The 17,400-nt window shown below is 34.0% G+C and overlaps 1 protein-coding gene across 7 annotated transcripts in view; it reads left to right on the top strand.

Annotated features, from left to right (window-relative positions):
• PAPOLA (poly(A) polymerase alpha) overlaps nt 1–17,400 on the top strand; it is a 57,526-nt gene that overhangs the window by 27,892 nt on the left and 12,234 nt on the right. For all 7 annotated transcript variants that reach the window (XM_067726342.1, XM_067726326.1, XM_067726303.1 and 4 more), the window contains exons 10-17: nt 578–650; nt 1,974–2,094; nt 3,053–3,137; nt 7,705–7,758; nt 8,296–8,415; nt 9,704–9,813; nt 13,092–13,213; nt 16,671–16,813. In XM_067726342.1, coding sequence (XP_067582443.1) covers nt 578–650; nt 1,974–2,094; nt 3,053–3,137; nt 7,705–7,758; nt 8,296–8,415; nt 9,704–9,813; nt 13,092–13,213; nt 16,671–16,813 — 828 coding nt within the window. The remainder of the gene's footprint in view (nt 1–577; nt 651–1,973; nt 2,095–3,052; nt 3,138–7,704; nt 7,759–8,295; nt 8,416–9,703; nt 9,814–13,091; nt 13,214–16,670; nt 16,814–17,400) is intronic.

The following is a 17,400-nucleotide window of genomic DNA, read 5'->3' as shown; positions in this document are numbered from 1 at the left end:
GCTAACCTTGATACTAAAGATGGCAAATGTTTTCCAGTTTTTAATCTCTTCTATAAAGGACTGAAGTAGCTAACTCACAAAACATATCTTGAAAACAGTGTGTTCACATCATTACACATATTCACATTAATAACCTTTGTCATGAGATAGAGAAAAATTTTCCTAATCAATTTTTATAATTATTCATGCTCCTTTGCCTATAATGAATTAAAGACAGGATCTTTGTCTTTTCAAGGGAGATTTTATCCTGTTCAGGTTTGCGGTGAACACATCAGATGTCTCGGAATAGTACTTTTAAATTTGAATAGTGCTTTATCAGTTCTTCTCTGCGAGGCAGAGAAGATATTTGACTTCAGTCTGAGAAAGCTACCAAATGGTTTAAGTTACTTTCATAGAGGAAATGTAATTCAAGTAGTCTAACGTCGACAGAAAGGAATAAAGGAATAAAAGATTATATATACCAAGAGTGCAAAATGAATGAAGAAGGATCACATTCACAAATGCTGTATGTTTAACAAAATACGTGTAGATGGTAATATCCAATAGTCTTATCAAGTGCTACAATCTTTTTAAACAGGGAATGGCCAAATCCAGTCCTATTGAAACAGCCTGAAGAATGCAATCTTAATTTGCCTGTATGGGACCCAAGGGTTAGTGTATTATTTTTTCCCCTACAAATTCACACTGTGCAATAACAAGTAAAAATCATCTGCATAAACTTCAGGGAGACTTCCCATCCTGTTACGTATGAGTGGACATGTTCGTATTACACTTTCTTTTTAATCTCAACTATAATTTTCCTCTGATGTGAGAAGCATAATTATGTACCCTGTAAACTACATTTAATTGTACATAGTTTATAATATCAAGATCACTAATTTTAATTTATTCTATATAGAACTACCTTGTAAGTCAAAGTTGTGTGGGCATTTGTGCTTAAAAGAAAAAATAAAAGGATACTAAAAATCCCTGTATTTTTTTTTGTTTGATCTAAATATTCTGTTAAAATTGGGTTATTGTAGGAAAACTGTTGCTTAATGTTTAACCGTGGCAGATAACTTCTAAGCAATATCACTTTAATTACTGTGATGTAATTGTAAAAATTGGTTTGGTTAATTCAGATTACAAAAGCATGGTTGGGCTGAAGAGGAGCTTCCATTCTGCTTCTTTGGAAGTTACGACCTTTACTGCTTACTCAGTTTAAATGTTTTACATGCACTTTATTAATTGATAAAATAAATTTAGGTTTGAATAAGGCTTTCTAGGTTTATAAAATTCTATTTTTCTACATTAATTTGCTATTTTATTACAACATCAAAAATTTTGTCAGTTTTAAGCTTTGTTAATGACATCAAGCTGTGAATTTTTAAGTTTTCCGAACCTCAAGACATTTAATTTTGGAGGGATGTGAATTTACAGTTTCCTCTGTGGAAATATGCCACTTTTATCATTAGTATACAGATTAAAATTAATAGTTATTAATCATTTCATTATACCTTAAAATGATACCAACATGGATAAAGTAGTTTTACCATGTGTTAATAAGCTTCTACTCCTGATAAATTAAGGGTATATTAAAAACTAAGTTTAAAATTCGTTTTACACAGAACATACTATGACATTTCTCAAAAGTGTAATTGTGTGTACATCCCTATTTCTGTTGTAGAAAAAAGAAAAACTAAACATCAGTAGATGCCCAATTAGAACCTTTTTTTGCTTGACAGGCACACTATTTCTAGTAAGATTGCCAAAACAGTCATGCCCAAATGATTGAAACAAAACATTAGACCAAATCACAGATTCTGTAAAGAATTCCTGTAAAAACAGTGTCTCTTTACATGGTTTTTCTTTCTCAACTCCAGCTGTGAAATGAAATAAAATTTAATCATTGGTTCAGTTTAACAAGGGGTAAAAAGTCCAAGTATCTGTTGCATATGTACTTGAAGAAACTGATTGGCTGTTGTTGTATGTAGGTAAACCCCAGTGATAGGTACCATCTTATGCCTATAATTACACCAGCATACCCACAACAGAACTCCACGTACAATGTGTCCGTTTCAACACGGATGGTCATGGTTGAGGAGTTTAAACAAGGTAAGTGTTTATCCTTATGCTCTCCTTTATACACAAAGGATTTACATACCATTGTATACCCCGTAGTCGGGTATTCAATTAAATTGGAGAAAGCATTCACCGAAGTGGATTTTGGTGTTTATTTATTGATTACAGATTATATTTGAAAATTAACTTGGAAAACTCAGTTTAATTTCTTTTAAGCAATTTATATTTGATTATATATTGGAAGATTAACCAAAATTGAAAATTGTATCCTTAGCTGGGCCTTTATGGTTTAGTTCCATTACTATTGCCATGTGAAATTTTAAATGATGTCATAGTTTCTCTCTAGTGGGTGACATGAGAGGCTTTTAGCAGGCAGTATACTTGAAAAGAGCTTTGAGCAGGATTTTGACCAAACTGCCTACTGTTTTGGAATAACCTCTAAACTTCTGAATCCCAGTAGTACTGCTAATTTGAAGGAGTAGCTATTGCTAAATGGTCTTTAAGGGGAGTAGCTAGAACTGGATTGTTTAATTTGACACAAGTCAAGGAAATAGAATCAGCTGTATGACTGCCAGCGTCAAACTCAGAAGTGTAAAGTTCTTTTCTGTAGTCTACAGGGGCTCTTCATGGGAAGATGTCGCTATCCTTTTATGGGAAACTTGTTTTTTAGAAAGGCAGGAAGCAAAGCTTATGGGAAAGTTTTCTTTCTTGGGTAACTCCAGTGCTTCAGTTTTAGGAGAGAGTCATTCTATGAGCATGGCATTTTAGAGTAATGGCAATTTGCCAGAAAACTGGATCTGAAAGGAACCCTCCAGGTTTTTTGAAAAGAGTGTATGTAAGAATCTGTATGCTCTAGAGTCATAGACTAAACTTGCTATGTTAAAATTATGATTTTAGGAATATAGTGAATGCATGTGGTATATTTAAGATCTTTAAAATTATAGATTCTTAGACTGAAGCATGCAAACATTTTAATATGTTTTTAATTTAGGTCTTGCTATCACAGATGAAATTTTGCTGAGTAAGGCAGAGTGGTCCAAACTTTTTGAAGCTCCAAACTTCTTTCAAAAGTACAAGTATGTATTTTAAGGCATGTCGGACATGTTGCTCTCTTAAGTAATGGTTTAATGGTAGCATACGTGACATCTCTTTTTGCTAGACTAATGTAGTCTTGAATTTTCCTTTAAACGTCTTCTATACAAGTTTTCTTCCTGTCACAAAGGGCATACTGTTTTTAGTAAACCCCTTATTATTTCTTTATCAAGGTAAAGTGTAGTCCATACAGTTTTGCTGCCTGATGTAACCGAATTTCTACACTTGTAGCAACATCAGTTCTGAAGGCTTGTTAGTCATCCCCAAAACTCTAAATCTGTATACCTTGGCAAAGGAGTGAACTGTTAAAATCTGTAGTTAATGGTGTCTGTTAAGTAAGTATTTTCAGCCAGTTCTGGAAACTTATTTATCATTAAGATTCTCTATAACATAGGCAAAGCTAATAAAATGTCAGTGTATGTAGTCAGTAAAATGTTTTCAGTAGTTACAGCACATGATTGGCCTACCATTTCCCCCTAATGTTAATAAATCCCCTTCAAATATTTCTACAGATAATTTTCATGGAATCTCAGTGGGTGTAATATTTTTTTACTAATGGTTTTAGTATAATGGTTTAATACCGTAGTACAGGTTAATAGCCTGATTGTGTTGGTTTTGATGAAAACTGTAAGTTATAATAAATCTTACTTTTAAAAAAATGGACTTGCACTTTTATTTGCCCTGAGCTGAAAACTTGCCAAAGTCCCACTTAAAAAAATTTTTTTTCTTTAATGCTTGAAATTTTCCTGACCATTTGATCTTGTGTTGGATTGTGTTTTGTAATAATCTAAGCAAGATTGCTCTATGCTATTTCCCCAATTAAAAACAAGAATGATGACCTTCATGATGTCTCTGTGTTTTGTTTCTGTATCTTTTGCATGAAAAAGCAATAATGGAGCCAGCTTAATTGTTGTGTTCTGGGAGCACTGCATTGTCAGTAAAAATTTAAATAGCATAACATTGAATGTTCTTGTTTATTATTCCCCATAAGTTGTGCTTTTCCATTTGGCAGATAATTTTCCATTGTTTTTTATTTTAACCACTGTTGAGGAAGTACCTTTGAATTTTTAAACTAATAAATACATATTCTGATGCTTTAAAAACTACATCATGAAAGAGTACATGATTACTTGTAAGGAGAATAAAGAAGTTGGTCTCATAGAAAAGTGCCAGCATCTCTTAATCCCCGAGAATCCCAGAGGAAGCTAGATAATTTTTCCTGTCTCACTTTCTTGTAGGAGTAAGAGGTGGGTAGAATGAAGTTCTTCTAAGTACCCACTTAACTGGTTTCTTTCACTTTAAGAAAGACTAGTGTTGAAATTGAAGAAACCTTGATAATGTCATCTATTTGAATAAATTTGTATTAACTAGAACTTGGAAGTTTTTTTTTTTTTTTTTTTAAAGCTTGCTTAAATCTTTCTTTTGAAACTTTTAGGCTGTCCTTCAGTCTATGCCAAATAGTACATATAAGGTCTTCAGTTGACTGATGAAAAGATTTATAGATTACTGTCTTTACTGAATTCTCTTGAAACAATCAAATTATTTTAGGTTATTAAAAACAACTTTAAACATAATTAGATATGAGGATGTAGCAACAAATAGAGGAAATTATATCAGGAAAATTTAAATTTCAGCTGTGACTCCTGCGAAAAAGGATTTGAAAACGTGACAACAATGAGCTAATTTTACCTATACCAAATTCTACTTATGTTTTTAACTTATTTCAAAAATTTTTCCTGTTAAAGAATTAGTGATTGCTATCATTATACTCAAGTATTCCCAGATTTGAATTTTTCTTTTAACATATGAATTACCCCAAAGATTAGCTGTACAACTGAACTGAAATCCTTAGTTTTGCCTTGAGTCAGAGTTGGTTAAGCTTATTTCAAGTATATCCTGAAAGTATTGTGTTTGTTATGTGAAATATTTTAAGTCATATAGTATACCTGCCTGCCTTTCTTGGAAGGGAAGAATCCGTGAAGGAAATTTCAGTTGTCTTAGAAAGCAGACCGTGTTTCAGAAGATATCAGTGTTCTTGTGAAGAAGGGAGAACACTGCCTTGTGAAATTTTATAGTTCTAAGAAAATATTTTTCATGTTTTACCTTTAATATATTCAAGCTCACATAAGTAAGTAACCAGAAGTAAAATAAATCATTATTGACGTAGGAAATGCGAATACTTATTTCAGATGTTCCATTTCCTTAGGAAACGAGGAAGCAAAGGTATTAGGGAAAAAAGCCAAATGTTCTCAGGAATAGGATTAATAATTTATAATTTCAAGGAGTATGTATGTATAGAATAATTTAACCTCATAATGTTTTAAAGGCTTTAAAAATAGTGAACTGTAATTCTTGGACCTGAGTTACTTGAAGATGGAATTGCAAGGATTTTTGTCTAAGATAATTAGATTTTCGGTGCACATATCTGAGCTGTTACCTACCCAGGGAAAAATATTAATGTGATGAAATGGCCAGGAAACCTACTTACAAAATGCTTTTTTGGAGTAAATATTTGTGAGGTAATAATAGCAACTAAATTAAGTGTTTTTAGAAGCTTTTAAAGAGGTTTTAATTCAACTGTGGTACATTTTTATAGTTAAATTTTTTTTATTGGAAACTGATAATCTTTAAATTTTGGGGAAAGTTAATCATTATTTAATTGGCTTCAGTGTTTCATGAAGGCATTTGAGTACCTGAAGCATGATAGTGGCACTGTAAAGTAGGGGATGGCGTTTTTTGGAGCAGCAACAAAATAGTCTAAATTTAGACCTATTTCTGCTTGGTCTCTGTGCTCTGATAGGTAACTTAAGAATTAATGACAGGTTATTTCTATTAAACATGATTACTGTATTTTGTCTCATTTCACATTTGCTTAAATTTGGCTGAGTGAAGGACATTTGACTTCACATACATACTTGCTAAACTGTTTAAAACTTTGAGCTTTATTTAAACAGGTGCCTTTATCATAAACGATGTGCAGAGTAGACACCCCCCCCTTTCCACTGGATTTCAGTAAGAACCAAAGTTGAACTCTAAGCTTTAAAACTTTAAACTTTGAATTACCAACAAGATTATGTTCAAATGGATTTTATATTTTGCATAAGTAGAGAACATTATATATCATTTAAGTTTTTGTTCACGACTCAGGTGGTCATTAAGAGTATCCATTTCTCTAAAAGAGTGATTTAGAGACTTGAGTTTTGTCCTCATATTAGGTGAACCCAGACAGCTTTGCTGTTTTGAGTTTTTGTGTGCATGCCTGCTTTTTATACTTTGTCTTATCCTCTTATAAGTTGTTATACTTTAGTCAGAGTTTTTTCTCCATCCCCTCTCCGCCCCCCCCTTTTAAAATCTGTTGTCCATTTTCAAACTCCCAGGGAACTGGAAATCAGGTTACTGAGCTTATTAGGGTTTTGTTTGATTTATAAGAGAGTTTAGGGCCCCAAGAGCGTTTTCTGTATATGTAAAATGCATGAGCTTTTAGTGCTTTTATTAACTTTTATTTATTTGGGCTGTGTGTGTTCTGTATATTTGGTTTGCTCTAAATAATTGCTGAACAGATTAAACTGGTAAAGGAAACGAAGTATTGGTTGGTCTGTATGGATTTGGACTGCACATTTACTTTTCTGTCTACGTGTTTTCATATTTATGTATATTACCTCTGTTACCTTCAGTTTATAAATACTTGAAGTTAATTTAAAATTCTTAGTCATAATTCTGACTTTTCCACCTACTATCAGTTTGCTTTTTGAGGTAAAGTTTCTGGTGAGAAGTTTGATTTCTATCACTTCTAAAATGGATTTTGTAGAAAAGTATGTTGGATTGGACTTTTTTTTTTTAGTCTTAAGAAATTCTTCAGTTGTAAATAGTTTGTTTCAAAAAGATTTAAAATAGTCAGTCATGATGGTGTTTTTCTGAAATGAAAACTTGATTTTGCTCTAATTTGAATGGAATTGGATTCTGCATAGAAATCACATTTCTTTGTTGCTCTCACATTAATGATGTCTGCATCTTTGTTATAGAAACTCATACTGTTGCTTGAAAGAAATCATGAGGCCTAACTTAAGTATTCAGTTTAATTTTTGCTACCTTTGAATTAAAAAGCATGATGTGTTTGATACTATTTTTTAAGTTACTGATGTGTGTATATTTAGTGACCCTGTTTTTGTGGCTAAAGCCTTGGTGCTTTATTTCCATCAAAGCAATTTTGCTTTAATAGGTTATATTTTAGTGAGGTAGCTCTTTATAGAAAAAGCACTCCACCAGAATCATTGAACCAAGTTATCAGTTGATATTTAGTCATCGTTTTTGAATTAAGCTTCTTTTTGGGTAATTATTCATAAAATTACTATCTTTTTCAGAAGAATTAAACTTGCCAGTAGTTAGAAACTTGTGGAATTTAGCATTTATGATTTTATGTGCAAACTGAGATTGCAGTTCTCTCTTGCTAAATTGATCTGTAACTGTCAAAAAGCTTATTACATTATGGTGTTAATATCCAGCGCAAAGCACTTAAATGAAATAAATAGCATGTTGTCTTTATCTTCAAAGGCATTATATTGTACTTCTAGCAAGTGCACCAACTGAAAAACAACGCCTAGAATGGTGAGTATAAGATTAGATTTTACAAAACAAAAAACAACAAAAACAAAACTTCAGAATGAATCAGATAGCCACAGCACACAGTAGGAGGTGGAAGTCCTTAAAACAGCACATTTGGTTTTGTTCATAAATGGAGCTTTACTGCTTGTAATGGAAGTGTAGGAATTTGGAGATCCATATGTACAATTGTTTTTATTTGCCTTATAGAGATCCATGTATTATTTCTTAACTGTATATTTAAAGTGCTTTGTTTTAGTTTACTGATTTTTTTCTTTAAATATTTGTGGGGTTGTCTTTTGTAACCTTCCTGGCTTGAAATGTGGCTTGATTCTCTTCTTCCAGCAGTTTTCACTTCATTTTTGGGGTAGAACATAAGGCTTTCATTTTATCTATGGGAGTTTAGACAGTTGAACTGCCCTTATATGTGTGTTTTATGATCTTCATATTACAGCTTTACACAAACATACTTGATTTTCTGCATTTTATTTTATTTTTAAAATTAACCAGAATTTTCATTAATAATGAGTGACATTTGTTCAGGGTGGGCTTGGTGGAATCAAAAATCCGAATCCTGGTTGGAAGTTTGGAGAAGAATGAATTTATTACACTGGCTCATGTGAATCCCCAGTCATTTCCAGCACCCAAAGAAAATCCTGACAAGTAAGCAGTCCTCTAATTTAATCCAGTTTCCTCATCCCCTTTTCAACTTTTGCTCATGGAAGTTTTATAGGCAATTTTTATTAACTCAAGTTACTATTCTGTTGATTACGTATGAGTCAGACCAAGTTGAAATTTATGGTTTAGGGTTTCCTGATCAGAAACACTGAAGAGAAACACTGTTTTTTTGCAACAAATCACCCCTGAAATAAGTTGTAATGATGAGGTGCCTATTAACTAATTTGAGTTCAGATTCTGTAGGTCTGCACTTTAGCATTTCTGAACACACGTCCCCTTTTTTGTAGAGTGGTTTTCAGGATAGCTGCTATATCAAACATCGATCTTTGCTTTTTATCTTAATTTTTTGAAAAAGAAAACATGCTTTGATATGACCTTGCAGAAATTTGATTTGTGATAGGTTCTGGAACATTGAGAAGATATGTTATTAAAAGCTGCCTTGCCTTATTCTTTTAAGGATCTTTTTGTAGGTCAGTTTCTGGTTTGATTGTTGCTGTGTTATTACCTATATGAAGTTCTACTTTGCCTATAACCACTTGGGTTTATTTAGAGGGTGAGGGGAGTTTTAATAGTGAGCTTTTTCAAAAAAATGCAGTAGCATTAAAGATTGAACAATATTAGTGAATGGATCATTTAAGATTGTGCTGTAATAGAATAGCTATTTCTCTGATTCTACAGATTATTTCCTTTTGCATTCATGTAAAAGAGTTGGCATTTGAGCTTTTTATAAATTTTTTTGTTGCTGCGATCTAAATTATTAAAAGACTGATCTATTCAGTAGATATATCATTAAATGTTGAAAAGTAGCTGAATCACCCATTATTATTATGCTGCGGTCAGATTTCTGTACATGTGGCCTTTTCATTTGAGTTTAAAAGTTTAAGGAATGTATGTTAAGGTCTAGTTAAATTTTTATATCTACACTACTTTTCTTTGTTTCAAATTTTTGTAAAACATGTCATTCATTAGTATGAACATAATTTTTCTCTGCAGTGCCTTTGGTACTTAGGATTATCATTAAGAATATTGGCTGTCAGTACATAGATAATGAAGAGTATATTTGTCCTAGGACTCCAGTTTTCTATATAGCAATAGGAATATAGAGGGCAGGTATGGAGGAGGAATTTGAGTTTTGATGCAGTTTGGTTTAGAACTTAGTTTGTTTATATATTTGTATTCTGAGTATTTCCATGTATCTCAGGTTGTCAACCACATTGATAACTGTTTTCATGAAATCCTGATAAACTATAGTAATACGCTTCTTATTTTACAGGGAAGAATTTCGCACGATGTGGGTGATTGGGTTAGTGTTTAAAAAAACAGAAAACTCTGAAAATCTCAGTGTTGATCTCACCTACGATATTCAGTCTTTCACAGATACAGGTATATCTCTACTTAGATAATCAAAACATGTACTTGCATATTTGAATTTGTCTTCATGTGTACCATAGTGGAATTTGCAATAACTGTTAAAATTACTTGGGAATATTTTACAATGATCATCAAAATTACCTTAATATTTTTGGATTAGTTATTAGTTTCAGTCATGTCTAATATATAAATGATTTTTTTCCTCTTATGGTAGACCTAAAGTTAAATGGTTGAACCACTTTAATTTGCCCACGATTACTTGTGAAATTAGAAACCACCTGAATATTTGATTGTCTTAAAAGACTGAATCTGTGTCTGATTGCCTTAATAATCTTGAACCTTAGAAATTTGTGAAGCTAAACTTCTGGTGACATGAGAAAATTTATCCTCTATGTCATTTATAGACTCAAATGTTAATTCATGGGTGGGAAATACAATGATGAAGGCTTCATTTTGGATTGACCTGTACCCTGAGATACAAGGTAGTATGTTTTAACTAAAGACCAGATGGTGGATATAGTTGACAGAAGCTAAGACTCTATGTAGATACGCAAATTTTCAAGGGAATGGTGAATGTACTTAACGACAACGATGAATGTGCGTCTTCTTTAGGGACTAATTATTTTTTCTTTCGTACATCTCTCCTTTCCATTTAAAAAAATTTTAGTGTGTGTTTTTCTCACCTGTCCACAATAAGGAGTCTTCACCTAAGGACATTCAGACGTAACAGTAAAAGTTTTTTACCTCCTTGGAGAAGGAGAGACAAAAATCGGTACATTTTTTTTAAATGTCAGTATCATACACTAAATGTAAAGGAGAAATAAAAGGAAAAGAATGTATTTCAGTATGTAAATGCTTAGGTACAGTGACTAGAAGACATACCTAAGTAGGTAATTGCAGCTATATGTAGAATCACTAGCAGTGTGGTAGCTGAATTCCTATGATACAGGTGTTACCTGTTGTGATTCAGAGACCATCAGCAGCATTGCCATTGGTGACATGAATTTTCCTAGAAAATTCAGCTTAAAGATACTTTGTTTTTATGTAAAATTGAGTTGAGTTCTTATTCAAATAATGGATAAAGTAGGTTTTTCATCTTTAGGAATGTAAATAGGACGTGGTACAGTGCATTGCAAAGAACTGTCCACGTTCAAGGATATTTAGTGTCTCTATCATGTAGTAGCCCTTAATCATTATGACAACAAAAGCACTTATACAGATTTTATAGGATGTGATTTGGAGTGTGAAAACTCCACTTGCTGAACACCAGAGTAGCGGTTTTTTCCAAAGTAAAAATTCTGATGTCAACTTAAACTATTTATGAACTAACAAATCATGTAGAGATATTTAGACTAGAAAATTTGTTTTGGACATTATACCTAATTGAACTGCTTATCAAAGATTGTGCTAATGAACCATCAAGATTTTAAAGCAACTTTCAGATATTTGGGGAAGGAAATATTTAGTTGTCCTGTATCTTGAAACATTTTAATGGAATACTTTGTGGGATTTTCTAATAAAACATATTTAACATGTTGAAAACTCAAAGTTCTTACTCCCGGTCTCCTCTAGCTTCTCTTCAAATCTTTTTGATCTCAGGCAGTGACAACTGTGTCCTTGTAGTTGCTCAAGCTAGAAGTCTTGCAGTCTTCCTTGAATCCTGTTTTCCCCATACTTGGTATTAATCTATTAAAAAATCCTCCTGTCCCTACTTTCAGAGTATGTTGAGATTTCTGCTACCAATTGCTGTTTATACCCCTAGTCCAAGCCACTTATCACTGGTCTTTTGGATTACTGTCATTTCTGTAGTTTTCTTGTTCTGCCTTCAGCTATTCTTAGTCAGCATCCAAAATGACATTAAGCCAAATCATGTCTCACCTGCTTAAAACCTATAATGGCTACCCATCTCACTCTGAATCAGTCCAGATCTTTACTGTGGTTTGCAAGCCTTTATGTGATCTAGTCGTCTTATTATGTCTCTGACCTCATTTCTTATATTGATAATCAGAAATATATAGACATATATAAAACTTAATAAGTTCAGAATCCTTTATCCATATGTCTTGAGGCCAGTAAGGTAACAAAGTTAGTAAATAATATTCCTAGTGGGGTCTGGAGTGACATTTGGTAGTCAAAGGCCGTAACATTTCTGTAAGATATTTACATAAGGTATAGGTAGAGAAATTAAATAGCTACAAATAGTTCAAATCAGGGTTTGTTGCCAGTTGAGGTTTGGTGCCAGTCTTAGGAAAAACTTCTATTTTGGGGAGCTTTGGGGATTTTACAATTGCAGATAAGGGATTATGGATCTTCTACTTTCCCTTCTCCCCGTGGCCTTTTTGTTACTCCTCAAACATCCCAGGCATGCTTGGGACCTTTTGTCCTTGATGTTTGCTCTTCCTAGAGTAGATTCCACCAGGTACTCACAGTTTATTTACTCACTTTAATTTGAGTCTTCACTCAATTGTAATCTCAGTTTCCAGGCTGAGCTTCCTGTCGTCTTCCCTACTCAAATTTTTTCTCCATAGCTCTTATCACCGATCTGATATGAATATTTTACCTTTTTTTCTGTTGTGTTTCTCCCCTAGAATGTGGACTCTGAAGTTTTTGATCTCTTATTTCCTGCTATATCCCCCACGTCTAGAACATGTGATACAGTATAGGTGCCCAGTAAATCGTTTTATGACTGAGTGAATGAAATTTTCCACTTTGTTGTTTTGCTGTGGTTGTTACATACTCGAGCTAGAATTTTAAATTATACTGGTAGCATAAATAAGTATGAATTTAAGAAACCTCTTTTGTCCAGTTCTGTCATTTCTTTTTTTTTTTTTTTTGGTACGCGGGCCTCTCACTGTTGTGGCCTCTGCCATTGCGGAGCGCAGGCTACGGACGCGCAGGCTCAGTGGCCATGGCTCACGGGCCCAGCCACTCCGCGGCATGTGGGATCTTCCCGGACCGGGGCATGAACCCGTGTTCCCTGCATTGGCAGGCGGACTCTCAGCCACTGCGCCACCAGGGAAGCCCTCCAGTTCTGTCATTTCTTAAGGAGTTAACTCTTTTATTACTTGAAGAGTTTTTACACTGGAAGAATTAATATACTATGTGTTCTTATTCGTTATGTACACCTTGTGGTAAGAGACACTTGTGAGATAGGTTTTGACCTGATAATTTTATAGATAGGCAATATTGATGGAAAACGGATCCGTACTTTAGAATAGCTTCTCCTGGGTTAGTTTAACTGCCTTTATGAAGATGTTTCTATTTCTTGTAACAATTTCCTAATTGTATAGTTTATAGGCAAGCAATAAACAGCAAGATGTTTGAGGTTGACATGAAAATTGCTGCAATGCATGTAAGAAGAAAGCAACTCCATCAACTACTGCCTAATCATGTGCTTCAGAAAAAGAAAAAGGTAAATTGAGAAAGTACTTTAAAAAGCATTACTAACATAATGTTTTATGTATCCAGCCTATCAATATTTCAGAATTTAGGCTGAGTTAATAAGTCATATTTGAAATAGATCACAGCATTTTGAAAACCTATTACATGGAGAAATTCCATTATGTGAAACCTTGCTCCTAATCAGGTTTCTTGCACACACTTCCTTCAGACTTCAGATTAGTGGCAACACTTCATATCCTTAATTTATATATATTTATATTCTCTTTTCAATGTCTCTTATTGGTATCCATTTAATAGCCCACATCAGTATGTAATTTCCTTTCCTTTTAAAGGTAAAGAAAGTTCAATTAGGTAATATGTGGATCAAGTAAGTTGTGTGACTTTTTGAATGAAAATCATTTTCGTTTCATAAGGATTATACACGTATATTATTTAAAAATTAAAAGTTATTGGCTATAAGATCACTGACAGTGGTAACCTCAAGTATGATGTTCTGGTGTTGATGCTTCCTGTTGTATAACTTATTAGCCATGATTTTCTTATTTGGACTTATAAATTTGAAATTGTATTGAAATTTTAGTGCAGAAATAAATAATAACAATAATATTTTTACTTTAAGTGGTTTCAAAAGTGGCTTATTCTTTATAACTTTAAAAAATTATTTCTTTTATTTATTTATTTTTGGCTGCATTGGGTCTTTGTTGCTCTGCGTGGGCTTTCTCTAGTTGTGGTGAGCAGGGGCTGCTCTTCGTTGCGGTGCACGGGCTTCTCATTGCTGTGGCTTCTCTTGTTGCAGAGCACGGGCTCTAGGAGCCTGGGCTTCAGGAGTTGTGGCTCACGGGCTCTGGAGTGCAGGCTCAGTAGTTGTGGCGTATGGGCTTAGTTGCTCCGTGGCATGTGGGATCTTCCCGGACCAGGTCTTGAACCCGAAAAAGTGGCTTATTCTTAAAATGGAATACTTAGATCAGTGAAAATACATGAGTTAGAGATACATATATGAATGTATTGGGTTAAAAAAGTACAGATAGGGCTTCCCTGGTGGCGCAGTGGTTGAGAGTCCGCCTGCCGATGCAGGGGACACGGGTTTGTGCCCCAGTCCGGGAAGTTCCCACATGCCGTGGAGTGGCTAGGCCCATGAGCCATGGCCGCTGAGCCTGCGCGTCCAGAGCCTGTTGCTCCGCAACGGGAGAGGCCACAACAGTGAGAGGCCCGCGTACCGCAAAAAAAAAAAAAAAAACTACAGATAAATATATATCATTTGATACTTTTATATAAAGTATACAATATATCTTTTAAGATAGAATATGAAATACAAGTATGCATTAGAGCATGAAAACTGCTGCATTCTGTGATGATGGTTCATTATCTGGGGCTGGGATTGGGAGGAGAGGAATGAAGTTAATATAACTTCATAATGTTTTGTTTCTTAAAACATAGAATATATTATGATACAAAAGTAGCTAAATCAAGGGCAAGGATTTTGCAGTAGACTACCTGGTTCAGGTTCAGGTTCCATTGCATCCTAGCTGTGAGACTTTGGCAAGTTGTATTACAAATATCATGTTCTTGATTTGCCTTAAAATCACAATTCTAATTTTACCTACCTCGTTATGTATTTTGTGAGGTTAAAATGAGCCAGTGCCTGTAAGAGGTAGTTTAGATGGGTGCCTGGCACACACTAAATGCTCTTTTCTTTGCACTCTTATCTTTTCTTTGCACTCTTATTAATAGTTTCCTTTTATTAACTGCTATTTGCAAAGCACTGTACCAGTAAAGAAGATGGGTATTCTATATTTAATGATACAGTAACCTGTAGCTATTGTCTCTATTATAGAAGAAACAGAGTGATTCAAACATTTGCCCAGGGTCATGTACTATGAGATGTGAATTGGACCTAAGTCTGCATGCAAAGAATGTGTGTTTATTTCTCTGTAGTATGTTCTGTCTTTGTTTGTCTTTATTAGAAAGTTTGATAGAATATTGATGATTTTGTGGCATTGAAGTCTCTTGTGCCAAACTTGATATAGACACAGAGGCAAAGCAAAGCAGCTTGAAGGTTATGTGTTCAGACCAACCAGTTAAAACCTTCATGTTCACTGATCATCCCCAACACTGGCTTGTTACTTCACAGGTTATTTTTTGATCACCTGGTCAGGCAGGTAACTGTGTGAAATGGAGTATAATTTACTCACTGAACAAATTTTTTGTCTGGTGGGGAGAGAGAGTGGTAGCTTTTTGCATAGGAAAGATGCTTATTTTACAATATTAAGAAAACTGGTTTTACAGCTGACTTCATAGACGAAAGGCATTCCTTTCTCTCCTCTCCCTTCTCCCAAATCTCATCTTCCCCATTTGATTAATATTGATTTATGTACGCAGGTGGTGTCTCTGTAGTGCTAACTCAAAGATTTAGATTATCTTGTCATTTGGGGAATTGGAGTGTGGGTGTATGCCTGCACACACACACACACACACACACACACACACACACACACACACACACACGGGGTATGGGTTTTTATTAATAATGCAAATTATTTCCATTAAAATGTTTTTGTAGGTAAGCGAACACTTGAAACTAAAAGTGTTCTGAAAAAAAAAGGTGAAGAGATCAATTTGATGTTATAATAGCATTGATTGCAAAGACAGAAACTTTGGTCAATTTAGAAATCAACTTTTATCCCATAGCACCATTTATAGTTTTTTAGCTTTTGGTTTTTCCTGCACCATGTAGCTGGTTTTGAGTGCTTTGATTTTTAAGAAGCAGGACCAACATTAGGATTTATATGTGGTCATGAAGTTTAGTTTTCAGAAAATTAGTTTTGCTTTTATTCTAACAGGATAGTTAACACTATTAAATGTACCATGTTAAAATCCTAAGTTGCAGATAGAGCACTGGAAATCTCTTGCTTTTGAGAGACTCATACAAATAGCTAGGAGTGGCACTAAATTGTACCTACGTGATAGTTTTTTTAGAAATTATACATTTTTATCTTCATTGTAAAACAATTTGAAATCTATAAACAAAAAATTACTTCTAATCCGACTGGCCAGAGATACTCATTGTTACTATCGTGTTTTACCATTGACTTTTTTTCTAATATATATATGTGAGTGTGTGTATGTATTAATAGTCCTCTGATTTAAGATACATGTGTTTTCATATTAAAGTGCTTTTTAATTTGCAGTGTATTTTACATTCAGTGTGTAGGTTTATTATAGCATTTTTTTCTCGCTTTTTCTCCCACTGAAGAACGGTGGTTAAGTTGAGCATCCTTAGAAGTCAGGAAGTATGTGTGTCCCAGCTCTTCACCTTTTATAGTCAGCATGACACTTCTGATTATCATAAACATATTGATTTGTGCTCTTTAGTAGAAATCATTTATCAGTTAAGTAAAAGATGTTTATGTTTTAAAAGGTCTAGATAAAATAAAGGTATATTTGATTAAATATTTTATTAATTGCAGCATTCAACAGAAGGTGTCAGGTTGACACCTCTGAATGACAGCAGCCTCGACTTGTCTATGGACAGTGATAACAGCATGTCTGTGCCTTCACCTACCAGTGCTATGAAGACCAGTCCATTGAACAGTTCTGGCAGCTCTCAGGGGTAAGGAAAAAGGGAAAGGAAGTGGAGTGGCTGTTTGAATAACCCTTCCAGTTTCATATGTTGAAATACCTACTGCCTGTGGTGAACTGTATGGTGTGCTAAGGAGAACCAGACAAGAGGGACAAGATCACGTTTCTGTCCTGGAGATGCTTATTACCTGTGTAGCAGGGGGAAAATATCTATGAAAAATATTAGGGGTCTTCTAAAGAAGGTGAGATTTATGTGGGCTGGTTTTAGTGGAAATTTCTTTTGAAGAATTAAGTGTCTTTTTAGGAACATTTAAAGCAGCTAAACATTTTTATTTCGAAAGAAAAACATGGCCTATGTTGGCAAAAATTAAAACACAAAAAGCCATATTTATCTTTAACTTCCATAAATCCTTATAGTGTTATCATTGCAGATTTATTTTTTAATGGATATACTACTGTATTTTCAAAGGGAGCTGTTTATTATAGATTCTGGTGGTACTGCTATTATTTTAAATTGTGACGGTTATGCCCATCCCTTTGTTCAATGAGTTGATACTTAAACCATGAACACTTTTATGAATGCATGTTATATTTTAATGTTTTGAAAAAAGCAGTTTT

This window comes from Pseudorca crassidens, chromosome 1 (genome assembly GCF_039906515.1).
Source record: "Pseudorca crassidens isolate mPseCra1 chromosome 1, mPseCra1.hap1, whole genome shotgun sequence".
NCBI classification, from domain to species: Eukaryota; Metazoa; Chordata; class Mammalia; order Artiodactyla; family Delphinidae; genus Pseudorca; species Pseudorca crassidens.
Note: the sequence above shows the minus strand (reverse complement) of the source record. Positions and strands in the feature narration are given on the sequence as shown.